General features: G+C 41.1%; 1 protein-coding gene across 1 annotated transcript; it reads right to left on the bottom strand.

The window, feature by feature from the left end:
• Window positions 1-10,995: 10,995 nt before the first annotated feature.
• On the bottom strand, window positions 10,996-25,032 carry oprd1a (opioid receptor, delta 1a). Its single transcript, XM_030063746.1, has 3 exons — window positions 24,782-25,032; window positions 13,429-13,784; window positions 10,996-11,525 (listed from the first exon to the last, which is right to left on the bottom strand). Exons 1-3 carry the CDS (start codon window positions 25,030-25,032, stop codon window positions 10,996-10,998), a joined length of 1,137 nt encoding a protein of 378 aa, XP_029919606.1.
• Window positions 25,033-25,565: the final 533 nt, after the last annotated feature.

Here is a 25,565-nt window from a genome sequence, read left to right as displayed (position 1 = left end):
ATTTGCTCTCGCTCTGCTTTTGTAGGATGCGCTCATAAGATGGTGCCCTTCAAACCTATTGGCCTTTATTAATGTGTTCATGGCTGAAAATGCCTATAATTTTCTTTGCTGCATCAATTGTTTGATATTATGGGTCATGAATTGGGAACACAGCTGCACAGAGAAACTGTTCCATGAATCAGGTGGTAGTTAGTGCTTTTATGAAGCATTTTCATTGTCACATATTCAGCATTGAGAGTCTCCTGTTTTTGTATCTGCACAAATCTCTTAAGTGTAGTCGCAAATTTGCCAGTTATCTGGGTGACCTATGTCACTGAGCAGAAATTACTTCAACTGACAATGAAAAATAGATTAAACATAGTTTAATGCTTCCTTGCTGGTCTCTTACAGAAACAATCTGCATATAATGTGGCTACTCTCCAGGCACAAAGAATGAATAAATAAATAAATAAAATAACGTGACACATTTAAGTCTAGTGTTTAAACAAAGGCCAGTTTTACAAAAGTGAGCTTTAAGAAGCATTTTAAAAGATGATGATCACATTCAACAAGTTGTTTTACAGTCGAGGAAAGTAATGACTAATCTTGCTTTTTGTTTTGGGTATAGATCACTCTGCTGAAGAATCACAGTTTCGTAAGGGATTGTTCAGCTTTGAAAGTCTTTCAAAGATTAAAATCAGTTCTAAAACTGACAACCACCTGCAGGTGCAGCTTTTTATTATAAGTTACAGTATTATATACAAGCATCAACAACCTTCTCAAAATATGCGGAGCATAAACCTTCCATTTTTGAACTACTGTACTTTCTGATCATCATATCAAATCACTGTTGACAGGAACTGAAAAGAGGATTGGTCCAAAAACTGAGCCTTGCAGCATGCCACAGGTGCTATGTGGTAGGTGATGAGTTGCCTGTGGTGATGGAGAATCTCCTGCTGGAAAGGAGAAGGAGTAGGAGGTGAACCAGTCTGAAGCACAGCCAGTATTACCCCACCAGTGCTTCAGGCATTCCATTAAACTGAGGTAATCTACAGCCACAAAATCCAAGCCAAAATCTCAGAGGAAAATTGAACAGCTCGCCATATCTGCCTTAATAAGGTTGTTAAGCACCATCCCTGTGGTCTGTAGACGTCTAACACCAAATGGGCTCCTGCTGTTTAAAAAAAGATAAATCACCCAGTTAAAAATGTCTTTTTATAAAACAGTATTTAAAACTGGCTATAGTCCATGAGTGTGTAGTAGTGTCCTTGATCAAGACACTGATGGGCAGCTTGGCACCTTGCATACACCTCCAATGCACTTAAACCTTATCTAGCTGCCATGTGTCAGTATGTATCTGTATAGGACATTTTGTGTCAGCTGTGGTGCTAAAACCAGCAGCCCTAATGAGGCCCTCTGTTATGCCTCCAGGGTTGATGATAGAAGCACTCATGGTGTAGAACCCTGAATTTAATATAAAGAACCTCGCTGCTCAACAGTGAACCTGAGGGGCAGTGAGGTAGAGTGGCCATCTGTTAATTTTCATGGTTCCTGGTTGTGATCCTCCAGAGTGTGTAGTAGTGTCCTTGATCAAGACACTGATGGGCAGCTTGGCACCTTGCATGGCAGCCTCTGCCATCAGTGTGAATGTGGGTGTGTGAATGGGTGAATGTGAGGCAGATATTGTAAAGTGCTTAGAGTGGTCAGCAGACTAGAAAAGCTCTAGAGAAATGCAGTCCGTTTAACTTTGTTAGTATTCCAGATGAGGCAGGACGGGTGGTCCACCCACCCATCTTGCAAGTTTTTGTTCCACCTCAACTCTTGCACACTTGATCCAGTTACGGCCTGCACACTTTCATGCATGCATTGTTTAGGCAGATCTGTTATTAAGGCTTTAATTGGAGATGTGTTAGAGCAGAACTGGAACAAAAACTTGCAGGACATGGGGCTGTTGAAGAATGAGCCTTAGGCTATTCTGAATGTTTCTAAAATATGCCCACATGATAGAAGGGAAATCAAGGGAGTTAGTGTAGACAATGTAGACACTTTAGATTTAGAGCACAGTCACACTGTATGAGACTGATAAAGTAACTGTTAAAAAAAAATGCTCTACATGAGCAAACAGAATACAGCAATCATGTTTTTAATAAATTTGCTTATCTAAGGCTAAAGGCTCATATTAGATCTAAACCATCCTGTAAACATTGTGCTTATACAAGTATTTAGAATTACTTCTGTGTACTGCAATTATCCCACAAAATCAGCCTTCATGTCCTGCATTTGGTTCATGCCAATCTGGTCGCCCTAAATGTATTTCAGACATGGAAGTTCAACCAGACTTCATGAAAATCCTACAGTTTCTTGGACAGTGGACACTTTATGGCAGGCTTTAAAATTGCACAGTGATGACAAAAATGTTGAATTTTGAAAACAAAACTGCACCAGGAGTGATAAATTTTGCATTGCTGCAGTTTGTCAGTTTAGTGGATGATTTACCAAGGTTGATAATGCAAATGTGCACAGTTGCGGTTGAGTTCATTTGAATGCACTGCCACTTTGCCCATTTGACACTCACTGCAGCCCGGAAGGGGACTCTCTCTGTCTGCGATCCCCTCCACAGAGTTCCTCCACTCTTTCCCCTTTTGCCTTTTTTTCTTGCCTTCTATGAGGGTTCAGGTCAGAGGTTGTCATTTTTGTTTTCTATGAACTTGGGCCTCTAAGGGCTATTCTCTTAGGCTTAGAGAATGCAACACTTACTCAAAACACACTAGAACCTGTTGCTGGAAGAAGTGTCTGGAGCATGTCTGAAAAGCAAGCAGAGAAAGTCTTTCAGCAGCAGAGGCAGCAGCTATTAAAAGATTGAACCAAAAACATGTTTCTGTTTGCAAAGCAAGTTTTATTTATTTATTTATTGATATATATTCATTGGTTCATTCATTCATTTTTAGCCGTAGAGCTTGCAACAGGCAGAAGTTGTTGAGGATAGTGCAGCACAGACACAGCTTTATCCACAAATCACAGGCTATTTCTGCAGCTCTCTTTTAGTCCCACTGGAGAGAAAAATATAGTCCAGAAAGTCCAGCCAACACTGGTGGAAAAACATTGCCTCTGAGGTATTCTCAGACACTGTGGCTGAATAACATTCACATAAGGAGCCCCCAGCTTTTAAATAAGCATCAAAACATACACCTTAGGGGACCTTTTACGCATGGATACCCACCATGTCTGTGCGTAAAAGGGAGGTTGTGGCACTTTGTGTTGTAAATCAATAATGTTGCTTGTAATATCCAGATTATGTACAAATTTATGATCACACCCAGTTGAGATCCGATCTCAATGTGACCAAGATCCACACACACCTGACGATTAATGCAGAATAACATGATGCCAGGTCGGATGTGTTGAACCACGGTCAAAAGTGCTGCAAAAGAACTGAGGTGCTTTACAAAGGTGTTAAATAACAGCAGCAATTTCCTTCCTTGCATCGACCACCAGTCATGATATCAATTTTAGATGGTCATTCGTGTATGTTTTCCGTTCCCCCCTCCCTATTAGACGCATCTGAAAACATATGCATTAGGCCACGCATGCCATTTTTGGTTTTTCTCTCATTTCACGTGTACAATACTGTAAAACAATCCCTTGTCAAAGAGTTTAACAAAAAACAAACCATGCAGGGAGTGGAGATGACCATTTAATCCAGACTTAGCTCATCATTTTTAGTCTTAAAAACTTTGAGACGGTCAAAAACTTGCTGGGCAGTCTCTGTGAGGGATCTGAAGGAGAGCTATACAGGGGAGGGCTGTAAAACTGATTAAGGGTTTACTACCCTCTCTGTGCTTATCAAATCAGTGCCTGGAAAAACTTGGCATCTTTGTATTCAGGGAGAGGGCAGTGCTCTGTCTGCAGCTACCCTTCATTAGCCAGACACCCAGGCAATGCTCCTTAATGAGGGGGGAGGCTAATGAAGGTGATTTTTTTAAAGGGCCTGGTGGCCATCAATGAGAATGCAAGATGTAGCTGTCACTGATACTGATAGGTTCTTGCTTTTCATTTTGTCTTATCTTATCTATTTTTATCTTATCTTCTTCCACACCTTTTTTGATGGACACTGAGCTTTGAAGAAGCCCCTCCCTCCCTCCACAAAGTGCTGCTCAGTCAGGAATGGGCAATGGCATTTGAGACAAAATGCAGCTTTTTCTTTCTGACATACCCATCTTTCTGTCCTTTCCTTTTGTTCCCATCATCTCAGCAGTTTTATTTGCATTTCAAGTTCAATTGTATGAACGCTGAGCTGTTGCCTGCTACTCGGACCCATTAACGAGAGTGTCACGATAATTAGGCTGGATCTTTGAACTGAGAGATGAGGCAAGTCAGTGACCACGTTGGGTAAGTCTGTAAGTCTGAGGAGTTAGGCAAAAGCTTCTTTCATGTTCCAGGGGCCTTTGAGGGAAGCTGAAACAGAGACGTGGCAGCTGGTTTCATGCTTAACTGTCCTGTTGCTGACAGGTGCCAGTGAGAAAACGTCTGACTAAAAGAGTTGACTTTCTGATGGTGTGGTGGTGTGTTCATCATGGATGGCTGCCCACAGATAAAAGGCATGTGTGTGTTGAGCATGTACGTACGGCTGAGCGTTGCTTTTATCTTTCACTGAGAAGGGGTGCTTGCTTTTCTCAGCGCTCTCCATGACTACAATATCCACATGAGCAGTTATCTGATTTCATTTCTTCTCTTGCACGTGGATTCTCTGCCTCCACACAATATAAATTCAGTGGTGCGAGTGAAACGGACCAACAAAACAATGCATGAGTGCTTGAATTTCTTTGAGAAATAGAAATAGAAATTGAAATTGTGGTAATGCTCTATCCTAATGCCCGCAAAATGCTTTATGCTTGACTATCAAAACAGATAATCATCCCTTAAGCATAATTTTATTTATTTATTTTTAGCAGTAGAGCTTGCAACAGGCAGCAGTTGTTGAGGACAGTTCTCAACATTTAGAAACAAACTAAGTATTATATGAATGTTTATGGCCTCATTTTTTATTACTTGAGTCTTCATGGTTTATTTTAGGTGCATTAGAAAGTGTAATAATTTGCTTAAAAGCATAGTTCACCCATTTTGAAAAATGTAACATTAGATAGATATATAGATAACACCACTACTGTCCTATATAATGGCCACATGATATTAAAGTTTTCAAAGCGGGTGAATGATGCCTTTAATGCATACAATGAGAACTATTGCATGGTGCATGGTGCATTTAAAATGTATTAATATGCATCTGACTTGATTTGACACTGAAAATGATCATGCGGCATGTGTCATATTAGTTTGTACCATTAGCACTGGTAATAATTTGTTGTTTGTAGCACTGGTTGACTCACTGGTCATAAACAATGCTTATACTTGTTGCTGACATAATGCATCAGTAACTATTTGTGTGTTCACATTAGCATTATTATGAATTATCATGACCTTGTAATGCATTGCTGAAATTTTACTCATACGTTTTTCCCAACATTGCTTTTGGAGAAACATGATTCTTGATTTACTTGTCATGCTTTGTGTCTTTTCTGCCGTGCATAACAGATGCATCTTCACTAACCTGTGGACTAAAAAGCAGCTGTGAGATGAATAGCTGACTAATTACTCCACACAAAACCCCTTTCGCTGCCTCTGATTCATGCCAGTTGAGCACAGAGTTCAGCCGGCTCGTCAAATTGACGGCAGGTGTGGAGAGAGCAGAGCATACGCAATGCTGCAGTCCAAACACTGAGGTTTTTCTATCTTGCTGTTGGGAAGGTTGGCAGGCTGTGGCTGGCTGACCAGCACACAGGGCAGCGGCAAGGTTGCCTTTTGTCTTGCAACTCATGCCGTCCGTGCAACCCTCCTCTATCAGCACTCACAGCCACACACTGGTCAGAGTGAAGCACAGGCCTGTGTGAGGCTGATATGGTAGGCTGCTAAATACAAACTTGAGGGACGGTCCTGTCGTTGTGTCCTCATGCAGCACAGGTGATTAGACTTATCTGCTTTTGATTTCAGTGCCTCCCAGAGGTCAGCACCATGGACTAAAGCAATTCCACATCAGGCATTCACACTCCCACACCAGAGGTCTCTTGCCTTGGTGTACGTTGAATAGCCACACAGACTGAGGCAAGGCCAAGATGGGGTTAATAACGTGAAGTGATTTCACTCAGTCGCAGATGGCATTTTCAATCAGAAGCCAGTATAGGCCAGCATTCCTGAAGGTACAAAATATCCCAGGTACTGAGTTGCACTCCACACCTTATGTCTCAAAACTTAAAACTCATCCAGCTCTGTTAAGCTACATTTAATCCTTTGTGTTTGGTGTAGATTTAATAAGGGAAATCAATAATAAATGACAGATTTTACCTCACCAGTGAACCAAGAGTAAGATCCTGTTATATTTTGTGAATTCACTGCATAATCAGGTTCTAAATGAACAGACGGTGCAGGAGGAGCGATGGAATGCAGCATGTGGGTCCACTTATTTGGGATTTTTTTTCACATATTTTCTTATTTTTTCTCTCAAAATCCTGGTGAATATCCAGCCTAAATTTCCCATAACAATTTAAAATGGCAAAAATCTTTACACTGTTTATCAGTGAACCCTGTTGAAATCTGTGCATTAGTTGACAAAACACAGCATTTCACAGTTTCACATCACAAACAGCTCAACAAAGCGAGTCTTTGGCACATGAATTGGCGCTGTCCGGCTGATGTCAGCCAATGGTCACAAGCTAGCGAGCAAAAAAAGCTTTGTGCCAGCCCTCTTAGCGATTTCGTTGTATCCTGTTTCAATTCAAAATGCAAAACTGTTTGCGTGTTCCAACATGCAGATGTGACCGGGCCTTAAGATCTACTCGTCTCACTGTTGTCTCTTACATTTCCATGATGTCCTGATTATTTATTAATTTCCTCATCCAATTACGTCACATTAAAAATGCTTGTCTTGAACCTGAATGTAGATGGGTGTCGTATGCAAGTAGCATGAGGCTGAATTTCAGACAGGAGAAAAGGGAAGACCTCTGCCTTAGAGGTTGGCTGGGGCCCTTTGTGTTTCTCATATTATTATTCACTACACATTCATTATACATGCATTATTCATTATAATTCGCCCCTCTCTAATCCTTTAACACAACTCTTTTTGCTAATGCGCCACACTCTTTATTCTTTCTTCTTCCATTCTTCAAACACCATACTTATACACTTAAAAGAACATCATGCCATCTATATTCCATGCTATCGGTTGCTTGTTTACAAGAAGCCAATACTCACTCAAGACCAGAGATCAGAGCTGTCTGCATGAAACATATTGTAGCTAATGAGTAGGCTAGCTCGCTCAGTATCTTTAACCAGATGTTGAAGGCTCCAAGAATGAAATTCACTATGTGAGATCCATCACTCTGAGCAGCTGACGCGAATTTTGCTGTTATTATTGTTGATTGTTATCAACACTAAATAAAAAGACTAATCTAGCCGACCAATGATATCAGTGATAAAATATGAATTTAACATTGGAGTCAGTATTAGAGGATATTGGAGACAATATTTGCAGTATTTGGGAGGCTGCAGTACTATGCATGGTAATAAAGGCTCCGACACTTATTATGGCAGCAGCATCGTGGCACACTGTATATTATAGTAGATATATTGAGCCTCTGTGGAAAATGGGATGTTGGCCTTGTTGTGCGCGCTGTGGCCTTCTAAATGGCTGGCCCTTGCTTGAGGAAGCGTCAACATGGAGTCTTGTCTGTTGTCTTAGATACAGGAATAGTGGTAATTGATAAGTGGGTGCCAGTGAGGGAAACTTCCATAATTAAATTGAAACACTTCAGCTCTTTTACTGGAGCACTCTGTGGTTATGGTGCTGCCGGTCTCCATGGCGACTGCAAGTTGCTGCTCTGGATTTGCAGAGAAGATGCCACGTTGGATTTTTAATTTTCTGATAGCTGTCAATAGCACATACTCTTGAAACTATACAGGGTGGAGAATCTCATTATGAGGCCGGTGATTTTGAGGATAACAGTAAATAGAAGAGGACTTTATCTCTCTTTAAAAGAAATACCAAAAAACCCATTCAGTTTTCTATCAGCTTCATTTTTATTTTTTTTATTTTCTTTATTCTTACCAATAATTTTTCATTCTTTCCAAGGCTTAGAGTGAAGCTTGAAGCATACTGTTTTTGCCGTTGCATTATAAATGTATTGTACAATAGATGCACAAGCAAAAGCTAAGTAATGTTTTAACACTGCAAGATCACTATTATAGTGTCAGTTATAATTAGCACAACTGCCATCAGTGAGTGGCTATGCAACAAAATAGCATCTTACACAAATGTACAATTATTATCGTTCACACAAACTTCAGTATTCATGTTACAGTGTTAAGTGCATGTACATATACATACATATACGTATATATATATATATATATATATATATATATATATATATATATATACGAATGCTCTTAATGATGAATGTTTAACAATAGAACAATGTAAAAGGGTATAAAAACAATCATATGAGAGTTAATAAAACAAAGATATTGAATTCAAAGAGATGGAGAGCAATTTCAAAATTCCCAAAATTCATTCCAAACATTTGTTTTTCAAATTTTCAAAGAATGGCAAAGAACATCAGCAGCTGCTGATGCTTACAAATAAGTGGCTGTCTTCCAGACATTACGCACACACTCCCAATAGGCTTTAATGGGAATCTCTGTCAATTTAACAAGCCTCCTGTGATTATACTATAAATAAACTGAAATGTATACATAGTCCAAGCACACACACACACACACACACACACCATTATAAAGCCACTGTCCATTCTTTATTATTTTTTCTTTTTCTTTGCCTTTTCCCCCTCTGAAGAGACTGATTTGTTATAAAATAATAATTTGTCCTCCCTCCTCTCCAAGTTTTTTTTTAAATTCCTAATTCTATTTCTCTCTGTCATTCTACTTCTAAATGACGTTGCAAACATGATGAAAGATATTCTACAGATGCAACACTTCATCAAATCTAGACTATGCAGTAAGTGGGTACATACAGTACATAGTTTAAGTCACCACAATGTCATTCATGTACAGCACAAGAAATCGTCAACATTTATTCTGTCTGTCACCATCTGTGTGCTTACTGGAGCCTTGAAGCAAATCCCGTGAGAAACAGAGTACCAAGAATTCATAAGTAGAGCAAGAATCCTTTTCTAAGAGCTGGACTAGTTTTGAATTCGAGACACATGAGAGTAAAGTATAAAACCTTGTCGTGAAATATCAATATCCAAAAAGTTAGCATAAAAAAGCATACAGAATCACAGGCACAAATGAATGACTCAATTTTCAACTGCCACTTGGAGGTTAGCCAAACTTGTTCAAATGCAGAAGCTTTAATATCTACAAAGTCAATGATCGATTTAGTTTTGCACTTTTAAAACTCCTTCTATCCACAAAGGTTTGGGATCCGTTTTTTTTTTTTTTTTTTAGCAATGCTCAGAGGTATATTTGACCTCCTGTCTCTGCCACAACTGGCAGAAGAAGAATGATGTCTGTGTCAGAGGTAATAGATTACCTTTGATGATGTGCTACAGATGTTCACTGCAACAAATGGCAGGGTTTTGCTCGCTTAAAATGCAATTCAGAAATCTCTAAGCGATTTGTTTGTCCATCCACAATGTGATGAGGTGTTGCTCCTTAATAATCCTTAGTAATGCACTAGCACTGGAGTGTCAAGTCCTCGTCATTGTCAGGTTTATGGTTCTGTAGTGATCCTACTCAGAGGTTCCTTGTGAATTTGACACCAGCAACCATGAAAGTCAAGTAGGTGAGAAGAAAAACAGTGAGGAGAAATCCAAGCTTCAGTGGTACTACTTAGGAATTTTCATGTGAGCGCAAACAGACTTCAAACCTTTGTACTTGAATTTGAATCCATGTCCTTGATACCATACTCAGTCAACTCCTTTGAACGTAAGGGAAACATTATCATTGAACCTCATATTTGTCTTTGAACATTGTTGACAGCGCTAGAATCTGACATAAGTCAAGGGGGAAAACATAAAAACAACTGGGTGTTTCTATAGTACAAAAGCATAAAGTTGGCTAAATCATACAGAATATCAAATGAGACTCCCCTCTCCTACCTCTTTGAGGAGTGTTTTGATAACTTTGTTTAGCAACAAATATGTTGTGATTCATCATCCAGCTCACACTGGGTATCTGCAGCGTAGGTCGGCACTGTAAAGCTTCAAATTAGTTTTGTGCCAACTTCTGAGATAAAGGTAAAAGAGTTATACATTTCTCTTTCAAAGAAGGTTTTTTACTGTTGAAATCTCATTTGTTTTGTTCAGGCAGAACAAGTTTGAAAGTGTAGGGTTGTGATTCTTACAAGAAATCGAAGAGTCTGAGGGCTATTGTTTCGCACTGTTCTTTTGTTGTAATTCACATTTCACCCTACACCACTCTGGCACCAGAGACCAGTCAGCTTGTTTTATTTACAATCCTTTTTAATGGATAATGCCAGAATGACGCATTTTTTGCTGCACTCGGTATGAACCTGTGGGTGGTTCTTTGTCCTTTCTGCATCAACAAAAAGTTCTTAGGGAAAACAAATATTGAGCTAGGGATTTTTGCTTTTTAATTTTGTATTAACTTTTGATGTAACCCTTGGACCATCAACCTCTCTGCTCTCATTGCTTTTGTAAGGCATCACGCTTTGTGTGAGAAAAAGGCTCCACTATATTATTAGAACCTTTTCTAGAAAAGCAGTGTAAATCATTCATTATTGAAGATCTTTAGTTATTCCTTTGAATGATGTCAAACAAATTCTAGAGAATGAGTGACAGGACTCCTAAAGTGGAATTGGAGACTAATTTGACACGAAAAGGCCTCTTAAAACTCTGTTGTGGAGATTTGTGTGACCTCTGACTGTAGATCCTGCTGGATCCTCCGAGAGCGAGAGCCACGGGGGATCCGGTCCATGCCTAGTCATGCCGGCTTCTTCCCAGCCTCTGATGGGGCGCAGACGGATACTGGCTCCCTGGTAGTATTGCGGTCTCTGGTCAAGCTGTTTTGCTCCACGCGGGTCCGACAGGGAAGGCAGAAATCCCTGAAGCATCTCTTGAAGTTTTCGTCCAAAAATGCATATAGGACAGGGTTGAGGCTGCTGTTGGTGTACCCTAAGGCAATGCACAGGTGCCAGCTGGCTATCACGAAGGGGTTCTTGGTGTCGATCTCGACCAGAGTCTTGACAATGATGAAGATGTGGATGGGTGTCCAGCAGATGATGAAGGCTGCCACCACCACCAGGACCATGCGGGTGATGCGGCGCATATTGCGATCTTTCTCCTTAGAGCCGGAGAGCAGACGAACGCTCCTCAGACGCAGGATCATCAGACCATAACATATGGTGATGACCATCACGGGAACCACAAAGGCAAAGATGAACACACAGATCTTGGTCACTGTGTCCCAGTACCAGTCAGGGTCAGGGAATTTCAGCATGCAGATGGTTTTACCTGCGTAGAGAAGTTTGGTGGAATCAGGCAGAATAAGAACAGCGGGCTACAAGAACAGTGACTTTAAGTGTCCAATGTCCTGAAAAACCCTTACAGAGGCCCTTCAACCCTACCAATAAAATGTGGATGATCTCGGATCTTGGAGGGGACTGGTAGATGTTTACTCATGTGGACACACAATATACCAGCACATTTGCCTTTCCATTGTCTGCCAAAGCTTGACCGCCAATGTTTTGACGAGCTTATCAAACATTGGAGTCTTGTTAATGCAAAGCCTGACAAACGTAAATTGCATTGATCTAAGTGTGCTTATTGTGGATTTGACTGGCTCTCCAAGGTCTTAGCAAAGACCTTCTGGGTGAGTAGTTACTGAACACATCCTACCACAAATTCACCTCGGGGAGAAACATTGAACGCTAGTAGTTCTTCAGCAATAAATGGCATGTAAATGGTTTGACTTAAAATGCTTAGTGTAAGCACTAGACTTAACCCAAAGCAATCATTTTCAAATGCTAATCAGGAACAGAAATCACAATGGACAAAGATGAATCCTGACACAGAAACACTTTCCATAAAAAAGCAGGGCCCTGTTTCCCGGAAGGCTCTTAAAACTAAGATGATTGTTGAATCTATTTTATGAAGCTTCTTAAACTTACAAAGCATTTCCTTAAGCCTCATTGAATAAAAATGCACTTGAAAATGGTTCCAGAACTACGATTACTCCTGACTGCTGTAGACTACTAAGTGCATCACAGCAAGGACGCTGGAGGTGGACCCTCACATGCATTTCAAGCTTTCTAAATCTCAGTTGAATATCAGTTTGGAATAATGACCATGCAACTAACAACTGGATTTTACATGTGTTTATACAATATATATATATATATATATATATGTGTAACCATACACTGCTACTGTTTTCTCCCTTGCCCTCATGATTATCTGTCAAGCAAAATGCTATATCTATGATCCTTTGACACCCTTTTGATAAAACAGTAAGAAAATTTCAAAGTAACAGGGGGGTTAATAAGAGCCTTAGCCTGCTCCATGTGATTTTTCCAAAAACATGAAACGCTGTTTGTTTTGTATTTCATGTATTTAGGCTATATAGTGTGGCTTGCAGACATTCATTCTAAGAGTGATCTTTAAGAACCATACCAGTGATTTTGGAAGTTTATTAAACTATCTAAAGAAATTATTTACTTATATATACACGTTTCTGTTCATCTTTTCCCAAAGTAAGCAGTTGTATTTTAGAACTCTGATATCATATTTCCTGTTTTATCCAGCCGTTGGTTTCCATTCATTCCACTATGATATGAAAATGAACTGTCAATGACTTCAAACGTTCTTCACACCAGTATTCCATCACCATAATAAAGTTGTCCACATTAGTTTTCCTAAAAGCAGCAGCGCTGTTGTGTTTTGATGAGTTGAAATTGGGTGGAGTGATAACATCTCTCTGCTGGAAAATAGTCCCCAGCCAAATGTTTGCTTTACACAGCCAAATATTAGTTGTGATTTATGAAAAGTGATGGCCTTGTTAACTATAGAACTTTATAAAGTGAATGTTTCAACCAAAAATTCATATTGGAAAATGGAGGGATTCTGATTGTATGTCAGGCAATCTTTAGTACCTCTGGATGACTGGTAAAATGATTTGTTGCAATGTAAAATGGAAATCGTTGTAAATGAGCCAAACATTCAAATCACTGGTATGGTCCTTTTAAAGCAACGTTGGCTACTGGGTGTGGGTACCTGTTATGTGCTGTTTTGGAAAAAATATGTAGAAATTTAAGAACGTGTATAAAATCACCTCTGAGATTGATTGCTATTGGGAAATGATGCCCAGGACAATATTAAGTCCTAACAAAGCAGTGGAAGAAAACATCAACTATCTCACCGTTGTCTGCCACCTTGGTCACCGCCATAATCATAATGGGCACTCCGATCGCCGAAGACAAGACCCAGATGAGCACGTTGATGAGCTTGGCCTTGACTGGCGTCCGAAACTCCAGCGCCCTCACCGGATGGCACACTGCGATGTAGCGGTCCACACTCATCATGGTGAGGGTGAAGATGCTGGTGAACATGTTGTAGTAGTCAATGGCAATAATGACTTTGCACAGGATTTCGCCGAAGGGCCAGGTACTCATGAGGTATTTGGCGCTCTGGAAGGGCAGCGTGCTGGTGGCCAAGGCGTCGGCTAGAGCCAAGTTGAAGATGTAGATATTTGTGGCTGTCTTCATCTTTGTGTATCTGGTTAGAGAGCAGAGAACAGTGTTTTGCGATAAGCACCAACAGTAATGAGAGAAGTTGGGTATGGAATTCTCTGTTGTGGGGTGTGGGGATTTGAAAGTGATATTCACAGTGCAATGTGTTTTCATGCCCTAGATGAAGAACTAATTACCTCATGCTATAGATGTGTACTGTGGAGCAGAGAACATGTAATACTAATTCTCCTCAGCTTAGGCTCATTTTTTTTTAGTTTAGGGATTTGAGATAATGGATACAGTTGGCTTGTTGGCCTCTGATCAAGCAGTCTACTTGCAGTAAAGGCATCTGAGAGTAAAACATCAGGGAGAAAAAAATACTACTACTATAAAACTGAAGTTCATATAAATTGTATGTACTGGATCCTACTCCTACCACTGGGACTGTGAATTTTTTTGCATTTATGTGTGCGTGTGCACTGATGATAATTTCACTTACATATTTGAACAAAAAAGGAAATTACAGCGAAGCAGCTTGGAACTCATTTTAGTTGGCATAGATATTGGCTTATTGGGGTCAGAAATTCTCACCAGCACTTTAAAGCTTAGGTTCACATATGCTTCTTTCACAGGGTAGCTTCCAAGATATATTCACACATGAATCCCAGTCGGTATTCTAGGAAATAGCTTGCACCTCTATTCCCCTGGTTGATTACATTCAAATACAGTCCAACTTATGTACATACCAGGCTAGGCAAAAGTGCAAATGTATATTAAGTATAAAAAGGAACTGGGAGAGTACAAAGTGTCCATTAGATGTTTGTTCAATTGTGTCGTTTTAAATAATGAAGAAGAGCAATGGCACAAAACAAGTGAGAATTTTGATTTCAGTTTACTGTATGTATATTAAGAGAATAAAAAGGGCATATATGTGTGACATTTCAATTTTGAACAGGGAAAAAATGACTTTTATACTCATGACACAATGTTTATTGTTAATATAATAATGCAGACAAGGTGATGCAGCAAATGGACAGATGCATTGATTTTTCTCCTGGTCATTTTTCACACAGACATTACATTATAGACAATGACCTAGGGGCTTAGAGAGGTTAAACAAAGCCTCAATAGAGGGGTGGTGGGGGGTTTCCAGTAATGACCAGAGCTAGTGCACACAGTAGCGCTTATCTTATAACTGTAAAAGCAAAAATATCACCTTGGTTGTAATTATTGATTCCGCTCTGATATATGGATATGATCCTGCATGGAGACATTTCATTGCCTCAGCTAAATAATCTCACGGTTCATAATTCACATACTTATACTGTTTCACTGCCAACTTGGGCTAAATAAGTCAGCAGAGGCGGACTTTCATTACATGCATTTTTCCTTTTTGATGGAACTGATTGCATAGGCTCTTTACTTTGCACACCCAGAATGCAGCCCAGGCTCCCTAAACCTTTGTATTAAAATGCAAATATGCGCTCCATGCATGAAAAGTGAGAGAAATACATTTCTCACATAGAGGAGACATGACGAAACAGGCAGGAGTCTGGCACTGAAATAGTGTGGAGGTGGGGCTAATGGGTGGAGGAATACATTTATCTTCATCTCTGATGACCTAGCCCCTATTCTTAATCATGCATACGTTTGGTACTACAAGTGAAGTTAGGGAAGGTTTTTCTTTTGCAATGAGCATAATCCTTAACCCTAACATTTACTAAACTATCTTTCTGGACAAAACATTGGTAAGCTTTCTAGATACAAATAAGCAGGTGACAATGGCATGTCCACATTGTGCTATTGTCACCCTATCCAGTTTGTGGAACATAAGCTTCACATAATTTGTGCCTCAGAGGTGCTTGTTTCACAAGCTGTGATCAAACTGTGTTGCTTGCAAAATTAAGATTGCTCTCAACTAACAACAGACGCTGGATATGCATCAAGGGAGCCCCACCAAGGATCAGACATCAACAGATGCTGTTTTATGTCCTAAATCTGGCCTGTCTGTCACGGCCATCATTTAGCCCAGATATGCATTTGAAATTTGGCTCTTTAGTCCATCTCTTTTGGTCCTAATTTTGCTCAAGAGCCACATCTGTTTTAGGTTTTAGTCCAAATATAGCCAATAATGGACAAGAGCAGCCTTCCTTATTTATAAAAATAAACAGAAATAGATGTCCAGTTTTCAGCCATGCTGTCCATTTTTCAAACAGTTTGGCCATCGGATGAAAGGTTTGGAAGGACTGGCCCTCTGGACAGCTACGACTGCTCAGTGAACACAGACACTAAACTCATTCATGTGTTTCTGGTAGATCATTGGCTCCATGCAAACCCTTTAGCATATGTTGAGTGATACCAGCATGTAGCATTACCTCCAAAGTCAATAATAGGAATTTATAGCACCATAACCCTAAATGTCAGCCATTTTAAATCATATATGTAGCTTTAGTGTGCCAGCTATCTGTAGGAGTCATTTACCTGATATACAACACACATACTCTCTCTCTCTCTCTCTCTCTCTCACTCTCTCTCTCTCTCTCTCTCTCACACACACACACACACACACACACACAAATCATTGTTCAGAGCCAACAGGGACTACTTTCTTTCCTTAGGAAGTGAAGGTGGTTGGTAATGCTACATCAGCTATGTGAAGTTAGGAATACTTAGTTTAAATTTATGAATCTACGGGTCGTATAACATAAACCCTCAATACATTTTATTTGTAAGAGGTCAGGTGTCTTTGGTTAATGCTAACCATCACTCAACAGGCTAAATTATGAGCATGGAGCCCTAAAGTCTAGTTAATGATGTAGTTAAGATGAGACATGTGGGTGATTTTGGTGTCGGTGTTGACATCATCTCATATATTAACTGGTAGGTTGGCCAAGTTCACCAATCTCCCAAAAATATATGCTGTTGACACTGCACTTCATTGTGCAGGATGATAATGAAATACCTTTTGCCTCTACCTGGAGGCAGTACTAGGATCCTTCCTGTGCTACTGCAGCATACATTTCAAACAAGTATGGACTAGAATGGCACCATAATGATTCTTATGTTCTTGTTGGCAAGGGGACCATTACAACCTGGTTATTTCAAAGCTCCAATAAGAGTGTAACGCTGCAATCCTTCTGAGTCTGCACTTTGCTCTCCAGGCACAGCATGGACCCAATTAACAGGCCATGGAACGAGTCCAGAGAGACATGTTAATGTGGGGCAGGTTTTGAAGTTTGGAAGGAGAATCTGTAATGTTCCCCCTACTGTTACTAGAGCTCTAATCTAGATACGCTGCAAACGGCAGTGTAGCTCATCTTGTGATTCTGACAGGAAATAATTTTTTCTTTAATTGTCAAGATTAATATCAGTTGCAGTACTAATCTCTCCCTCTTTTTGAATGAACAATGCAGCCATCGCTTTTGCACAAGATCATTTCCAACATCAGAGAGAGCTTATGAATACCAAAGATGTGTTCCATTTCCAAGAAGGCGATTAAAATATCTGGTTAACCATGCAATCATGCTTCCTTTTAGGAATAGAAGCAAAAGTAATTCCACTGTCAGGTTTAAACTGGTCTATAATTGTGCATAATTGCATAGCAATGTGCCATACAGGTCTATCAAGGTATTATGCCTCCAAGCTACAGGACAGGCCATACCTGTTTTTTCTACTGGATCTTGATGATTGACCTGAAAAGAGTCTACCATGTTAGTAACTTTGAACACATGGAACCTAGGTTTTTCCCCATTTTTGTGGCCTAATATTTAAATTATGTGAGTCAATCAGTATAGAGTGGGTTTCCAGGGGATGAACCACTCAAATGAACTTTGCTGAAAAATACAATAAAATTAGCAGCAACAAAGAGAATACATTTCATTCAAGAAACAAAGAAACCAGCACCAGAGATAAGATAACATTTTTGATCTTCCTAGCTCCATGCCAACACTATGATAGGTCCCACTGATAAGAAAGGAGAGCACTTTGCTTTAGTTATGTATGGGCTGTCTCTGAGGCAATACTAATGTAGTGCTTTGACGCCTTGAAGAACAGATGAAAAGCCTTCTCTGCTCGGAAAAGGGAAAGATACTGATAAAGAATGCCATTAGTTATTCAGTGCATTTACATGCACACTCATTTTGTGCTATTCTTATTATGTGGCAATATTCTGAATTTGATACAAGTCATGTGAACAGAATATTCCTTTTGGATATTCTTAATAAAGCCTTTTTCTGAATGCAGCATGAAGACATGTGGGATATGTTGATATTTTGGGTTTTAGGAGTATTATTTGGTCATCTATACAGTGCATTCAGACTATGCGTCTCAACTGGATTTTTACCGTAGTTTGCAACACGTGGCTGCCTGTTTTCAGTCAGCTCTGTGCATTGTACACTGACCAACTAACCAACAGTTTGAGATGCATTTACAAAAGAAAAGCCCATATTTCTGGTCAGAGGGAGAAACACACCTGCTTTTATAAATATTATGAAAGACAGCATCGACCTGTCCAATCAGATGGTTGAATGAATGAAAAAGGGAGGCTGTGTTCACACAGTCGAACAAGTGAGAGTGTGCACAGCTGCATGTTAGTGAGAATATTAGTGGAATATTCATTTTCATTAGCCATGTAAACAGCTTAGTAGGAATATTGTCTTTTTTGGAATAAGGGCAAAAACTGGAATATTTTGTGCATGTAAATGTAGTTCGTGAAACAAGGAGATTACCTGGCTTTGGATCAAAGTCATCTTACGAGGCAAACACAAAAACTGTTCCAGTCGTACTAATGAAAATTGCTCCTGATGTAGTTTTGCACCTCCATCTGTTAGAAGCCTTTGATTCAGCACATGAACCTTGCCTGTTGTCAGCAGCGGAGGATTATGTTTATTCTCAGATTCACATTCACAAGTGAGCCGCGATTCAAAGGAAATCATTACCCCATTCCCTAATTCAACCTGACATGATGAGCTCGAACACAATATTCCGCTTTGTGCCAACTTCCTCTCTCCCTTGAGCAAACAAGCCAGTGGGGCGAGTGGACGTAGATGTTGCCCTGGATGGTGTATTATGATTGCGTGGCAAATGGAATTTAAAAGGTGAAAGGAGGGAAGAAAATAATGCAATTCTTTGATTTGTATTACAGGCTTTGTCTACCCAGGTACGCAGGGTAAATCAGCGAAGGAGGAAAGAGAGAAAGGAGCGCCGGTAGCCTTGCTTGGCCCCAAGATATTGCCACATTCGCAGTGCCACACAGGAGCTTGGTAGGATTATGAGGACGCCAAAAAAAATGGTAGTGTTGCATAAAGAATGCTGAAGTGGCTACAGGGGATCCTCTTTCATGGTATTAGCACAGGAATCGAAGCTGCTGGGAAATACAGTCCTCTCAGCAGGTACAGAGCGCAGGCCTGGCTGAGATAAGGCATTATGCTCCAGTTCTCACCAAGCAGTGACAGCTGTTTATGCATAAACCATAGAAGCAGCGAAGAAACAGGCTTCTCCCACAGTTTTGTCATCGCAGTCAATTAGCCGGTCCTGAGGTGATGTCATGGCTAATTGTTGAACATACAATTCAGGAGGAGGAGGAACCTTTTATGTGCCCATCGTGCTTTGTAAAGGCTTGTAGAGACGAGGTGCCAGGAGATCAATTTTACCACCGGACGTCATGTTCCAGTGGATCGAGAGCCTTTTGTATCCCTGCAGCGCAGACTCTCCTGCTCTGAAGCTGTCATGGCTGTCCAATCCCTTCCTCCTCACACATTCATTTGGTGCCACATCCCCAGAGGCAGAGCTGAAGGAGGGAAAGCACTTTAGTCTCAATGCCGGCAAATGACTGAGAGCTAATCCTGAAAGCTTCCTTCCATGGCCTTCATTTCTAAACAAACAGAGACATACAGCCACCACGGCCTGGCAAATATCGATTAATCCCTAACTGACCTCTGGTCTCTAAAGGTAAGGCCAAGTAAATGATTTTTGCCTGTCCATCTTGATGGAATGCCATTGATCATAGTCAGTCACCTCTGATTTATCATTCAACCCGCAATGAATCCAGTGGAGCAGGCAGGGCACTGTATAAATCCACTAACTTACCAGACTAGATTGTAGCAGCTCTGTATTTCACAATGTGGCTCACAGAAAGCCCAAATGTTCTTCAGCACTTTGTTGAGAATTCGAGGGTTAGGGTTAGAGGTCGTGTTCGTGTTCAGGTCGCTCCTGATGATTGTCCTCTTGTAACTCATGACCATGCAGTAATGTCTTTCTTCTCTTCATCAATGCTTTCCTTGCAGATGTCGAAGTCGAGCTTGACTCTGCTGTGTTGCCAGAGCTGAAATACCATAACACCCGCACACACACACATTCTTGTCTTTCTATCTTTGTGACTTCCATTCATTTTTCTTTCTACTGCCTTTCGCTAATCTTAACCATAACCAATACATAACCTGACTCTAACCTTAAACTGGGACAGCGAGCATAAAGGAGAACAGCTCCCTCTCATTCATTCTCCTACTAATAAATTACTAACAACCAACAGTCACTGGCTGTTGCAATAGCATTACAGATGCAGTGGAGGAGTTGCAGGGTTTTGTGATCCACACAGAACCCTCACCACTGCCCAATCTTCCTAACTACCCCATAGCAACGATCAACAACATGCGTAACTTCTCTGAAAGGACGTAGGGTTCCAATTTGTTGCAACATGTAAAGACTGCAGGGATAAGATGATTCCATAAATCTGAACCAAGTCTGACAGCTCTTGCCACCCAGCGCCGGGCATCAGGGGCTGCCACACAGTTTCATGTTAACTTGGAACCGGTGTCGAGGCGTGTTGTTCTTCAGAGTGGTGGCAGATAAGCTACAAATGTTGGCCAGTGCCCTTTCTCTCCAAAACTCACCTCGCAAGCCACCTGTACCACCAAAATTTAAAATAAAGTAGGTGTGAGATATCAAGTGAATTGTTCCTCACACTTAACCAATAAGCTCGAATTTGCCTTTGCGGTTGCGAGGACCGGCCTAAAATGTCCTCCCTTTCACAAAAGTGTCCCCCTGTTGGTTAAAAATTGATTTTGGTCCTCGCATTGTAGCATTTGCAAGTAAACACATACACAAACACACACACATGCGCACACACATGCACACATAGACATGGACACTGCCGGGGATGAAGGAAGACATGCAGTGAGCCACAGTGGCCATGTTGACTCAGCCCTCAAAATAAGCAACCTGACAGACTGGCACACACGTACACACACACACACACACACATGCGCTCATGCTCCTACTGGCAACTGGTTGCAATATATGAGGCCAAATTTCCACTGTATGTGCCTATATAAATAAATAAAAGGGGGAAAAAGCTGTGTTGACTCATACTGTGTCATTGTCTCTTGTCTTTAGCTGGCTGCCTGTACCGGAATATTAGCATAGTGCGATACCAGTGTATACGAACAGCATCCAGTCTCTCCACGGGATCCCCTTTCATCATAAATATGTTAGGCTTCTCCACATAAGCAAGCCTGTTTGTTTGTGCCCCACTTGCACTCAAACTGATCCATTGTTCCACTGCATGCCAACAGAAACCCGATTTCAGGAGCTGACCACTTGAAAATGGATTGCCTGTGCACTGAGGCGATGCTTATCTAACAGGTGTGGTAGCAGCGATATGGGCTAGAGGGGAGGAGGAAGAGGAGGAGGAGGAGGAGGAGAAGCAGGCAAAGTGGAGCTGCTCTGTGTAGCTGCAGTGGACTGTGCCCAGGGATGGCAGTGTCAGCCGCTCCATCAGCAATCACACCGAGGGCTCTCATCACCGCCGCGGCTCAACGTCTACTTCACACCAACATGAGCATCCATGCATCCATCCATAAACGGTCTGTGTGTATGTGTGCACGTGTGTGTGTGTTTCAATCCAGGAGCCTAGAGGCGACTAAACCTGCTTTAACTTGGTTAGCCCAACTTTTCTTCTGTGATTTGTGGCTGACTTTTGTGACCTCGGTTAGAGCTGGCTACATTTCAAAGTTCCTACGCCTTGATCATTTACAGCCATGTGGCAAAGAAAGCCACCTGAGCTTGCTTTACTCACCTTTTTATCTTGCTTTTTTAGTTTGACATAAATCTTTTTGACATAATTTCAGTGTAAACACCATAAAAAAAAGTAGAAGAAAGTTAAATATTGATGCATGGAGGTAGGTTTTTCAAAGGAAAAATACATATTTTAAAGTATAACTTGTTGTTTACAGTTATAGGTATGTTTTGCCTGATGATGATTCCCAAATGGATTCCATAGTATACTCTCCTTTTTATTTTCCACCTCATTACTGCCAATTTCTGTACCAAGGCAAAGGAGATTATTCAAAAGAGTGACAGGAAAGCAGTATCATATTTTCATTAAAAAAAGGCTGATGACACAAAAATGACAAATCCTCACATCGTCAAAGAAAAGCGACTTCTTTCTTTTCTCTCTAAGGCTTCCCTTGAAATCTTCTAAGAGGAAAATCTGATTTAATGCTTTTCCAAACTGTTTTTTTGCCTTTCTGATGATTACCAAGTGGATTTCATTGTTTACCTAGTGTTTTATTTACCACTACATTATTATCGCCATCTCTGTCTGGGAGTGTGTGTGTGTGTGTGTGTGTGTGTGTGTGTGTGTGTGTGTGTGTGTGTTTTCTAAGCCTCCTCCCTTCAGAATTTACAGCTGTTCCAGCAGAGATAATACATTCTGACCGAGATGGTTAATGCGCTCAACTTTCCTCTGCCACCATCTCTTGGGGCATCTCGCATCAGTGATGAGTCTTCTCACTCACAGAAATACAAATGCCAGCGAATCGCTGCTTGCGATTTAATTCACCACCATTTCAACAGTCCCATCCATCTCCTATTTGTCTCCCTTTGTGCCTCCCTCCCTTTTTCCCTTTACTTCCTCAATCTGGCATTGCCCATCAGCTTCTCTCTAGTGTTTCCCCGTAAATATTTATGAATTTGACTTTAATATCAAAAGCTTGCCACTCACAGAAAATGGCTTGCTTCTGGCTTTTTCTGTATTCAGCACATCATCTCTTTCTTTCCTCCACTCTCTTTCTCTTCCTCACTGGTTCACATATGCATTGATAGATTGCAGAGGAATACCAACAATGTGCATCTAATAATTTACACTATGCATGCAACTGCATGTTTTTGTCATTGCTTTAGCTTGTCATATTTGTGGACTGAACAACCCCTGGCCTTGATTAGCACACCTTTAGTGGATGCTGTCGCCTCCTCTGGAAATTAGGACATCTTCAATTAATTCCACCTACATGTTTAATTCAGCGACTGGCTTGAGTAATTAATGCTTAAGGTGAGATTGAAAGAACACACACACAGAGTGTGTGAGATTAGTAGGTAATTAATATGATGATTATGGACAAGCAGGCTTATATTGCAAGGGAGCTGTTCACCCATGACAACCCAGGGCTGCAACAGGGATCAGCTGTTTCATCCCTGATAAGCATACAAGGTTAGGGCTGCAAGGCTCCTCAGAAAACATCAAATGACAGGGTACATGTCTTGCATGTCCTGCTGAAAAAGGTATAAGCTACACTGCATTGCTTTTGAGTCAAGGGAAAACACAGTGTGTCTTGTCACTCTATTGAATAAATCTATTAGCTGCTGTATAGTTACAGTCAGTCATGCAGTGGCAAAGAAGAGTCTGACAACAAGTCAATGATCATAATAAGGCAAACAACAACCATAAACAACTAATTACACTTTAATGTCTTCAACCTCTTAACGAACCTATCTTCATATTTATTCCTCATGTTTTCTATACTACTGTTTATAATGATGTATACTGAATGAAATCAGGAACCCTGATTTATGTCAGCCTAAAAAGGCGATTAAACTGCAGCAAATTAAGAGAGAGCAAAATAAGTTTAGGTGGGTGTCCCCTCTGGGCTGATTAAAGGAAATCATATAGGCTTATGCGAATAAAGAGGTGGCCACCGAACATTCATTTGAATTTGGAAATCAAAGTCCCATTATTCCTACCCCCCCACCCATTCCCCCCCACAGCTATATTACAGCTGTGGGATTTCTCATGTGGGAGGATTCCTGTTCACATCAAATCAAATGGACAGGAAGCTGGAGCTGGTATAGTCCACACATCTCCAGGAGGCAATGGATCCTTTGCTTGACCAGCCCACTGCCCGAGGCACAACTGAGTCAGATCGAATTGAGAAATGGCACAGGAGATAAAAGACTCAACTCCCCCCTCCCCAACTCTGTCTTCAAGTAAAACTCATGCTTGCTGTTGAGCACAGACCTGATGAAGGAACAACCTCATGCTTTATTCAGACATCCTGGATCACTGGTGTGGATCATATGGTAGGCTATATGAGCATATGCAGGGCACACACACACACACACACACACACACACATACATTCATGCACACAGGCTCACAGACACACTGCACACAATGTGCATTCAACCTCTGGGATATCATTTCATTCATTATTAGAGCATTTCACAACATCATAAAGACCCCATGTTGAACCATTTGGTGCAGTAGAGAGCCTTCCTGAAATGGCTCTTAATGGCACCAGAAACAAGCTGTGCAATGGCTCAGCCCAACTGAACCATTTTCTGATGCTATTACATGGAGACCTTTTTCTCAGGAGAGCGTTTTCCACTTTTATGACAGGGGGCAAATGGTGAAAGCCAAATGTAACATAAAAAATAAAACTATCTATCTTGATGAAGTAACATCAAAAGTGTTCAACTCTTGACATTTGACATAATGTCCAAAAGGATCACTCAAACTCTGAACACTACGTAAAGGTCCTTCATAATGCATTATAAGGAGTGATAATCACAGTGTGAGTGCATCACAGTCACGACTGCACTCATATGTCACAAAGTATTACAGTTCAGGTAAACTGGAGAAAATGAAGTAAGAATTAAAACAGGTTGTGCTTATGAAGTGTAAGTGTCACCGCAGACTGACAGGTTATTGGGGGAAGCAAACGCAAATGCAAATGCAAAAAAAAAAAAACAAAAAAAAAAACAGTTTACCTCACTACCCCGTACATGACGAGGATGTTGCCCAGAAGTCCCACCACGCAAATGACGGAGTAGAGAGCCGTGATGGATATGGCTATGATAATACCCCCGGCACTCCTCACCGGACTCTGCTTCTCGGTGTAGTTTTGCAGTGTGTTGCCCACCAAGCCGGTGTCCTCGTCCGGGAAGGTGACATTGAAGGGGATGACAGAGTAAAGGTCGGACAGAGACAGATGAGCGCCGGGGACCGTGAACGGCTCCATGCTGAGGCTGCGGCGCTGTCCACTTTGTCGGTGGTGCTGAAAACTTGTTCACTCAACTCGGCAAAAGAAAAAAAAAAAACTGCCAGGGAGGGGAATATGGGGGGTTTCCTGTGAGAAACGAGAAAAAACAGAAATGCTTTCTAAAATAAAAACAAGTAAAATCTCTTCAATCCAGATGGAGGGGAAGGTGGCCCCTCAGCGCCGTCTGGTTGTGTGTAATGGCTCTGCTGTGGCTGTGTGTAGCTGTCTTATACTCTGGGCTCTCTGAGATCCCCACCTCGCCTCCTGGTCGCTCCGTTTTAACCGTGCGTCGACGTCAAGGCTGCGCAGTTACGGCCACCGGCGTCAATTGGGTATGGCAAGGTGTTGCGCTCTCCACAACTTAGCCCGAGTGAGTCCAAACCTGATCTTGTGGTTTATATCCTCATGAGGCAGAGCAAAGATCAAGCAGAGAGTGGCAGATTTCCGATCATTTCCACTCCACTGGTTTCTATTTATGCAGATTGACTTCAAAACAAATGCCTCAGCTGAAC

This window comes from Myripristis murdjan, chromosome 11 (genome assembly GCF_902150065.1).
Source record: "Myripristis murdjan chromosome 11, fMyrMur1.1, whole genome shotgun sequence".
Classification (NCBI taxonomy): Eukaryota; Metazoa; Chordata; class Actinopteri; order Holocentriformes; family Holocentridae; genus Myripristis; species Myripristis murdjan.
The sequence above is the reverse complement of the archived record's forward strand: the minus strand, read 5'-3'. Positions and strand labels throughout refer to the sequence as shown.

Excerpts from the sequence above, each read along its gene's own strand:
- oprd1a (XM_030063746.1), bottom strand. The coding sequence starts at position 25,032 with ATGGAGCCGTTCACGGTCCCCGGCGCTCATCTGTCTCTGTCCGACCTT. Across the intron at positions 13,785-24,781 it reads GTCATGTACGGGGTAGTGAG|ATACACAAAGATGAAGACAG; the intron begins GTAAACTGTTTT and ends CTCTCTAACCAG. Across the intron at positions 11,526-13,428 it reads GACCAAGGTGGCAGACAACG|GTAAAACCATCTGCATGCTG; the intron begins GTGAGATAGTTG and ends TTCTCTACGCAG.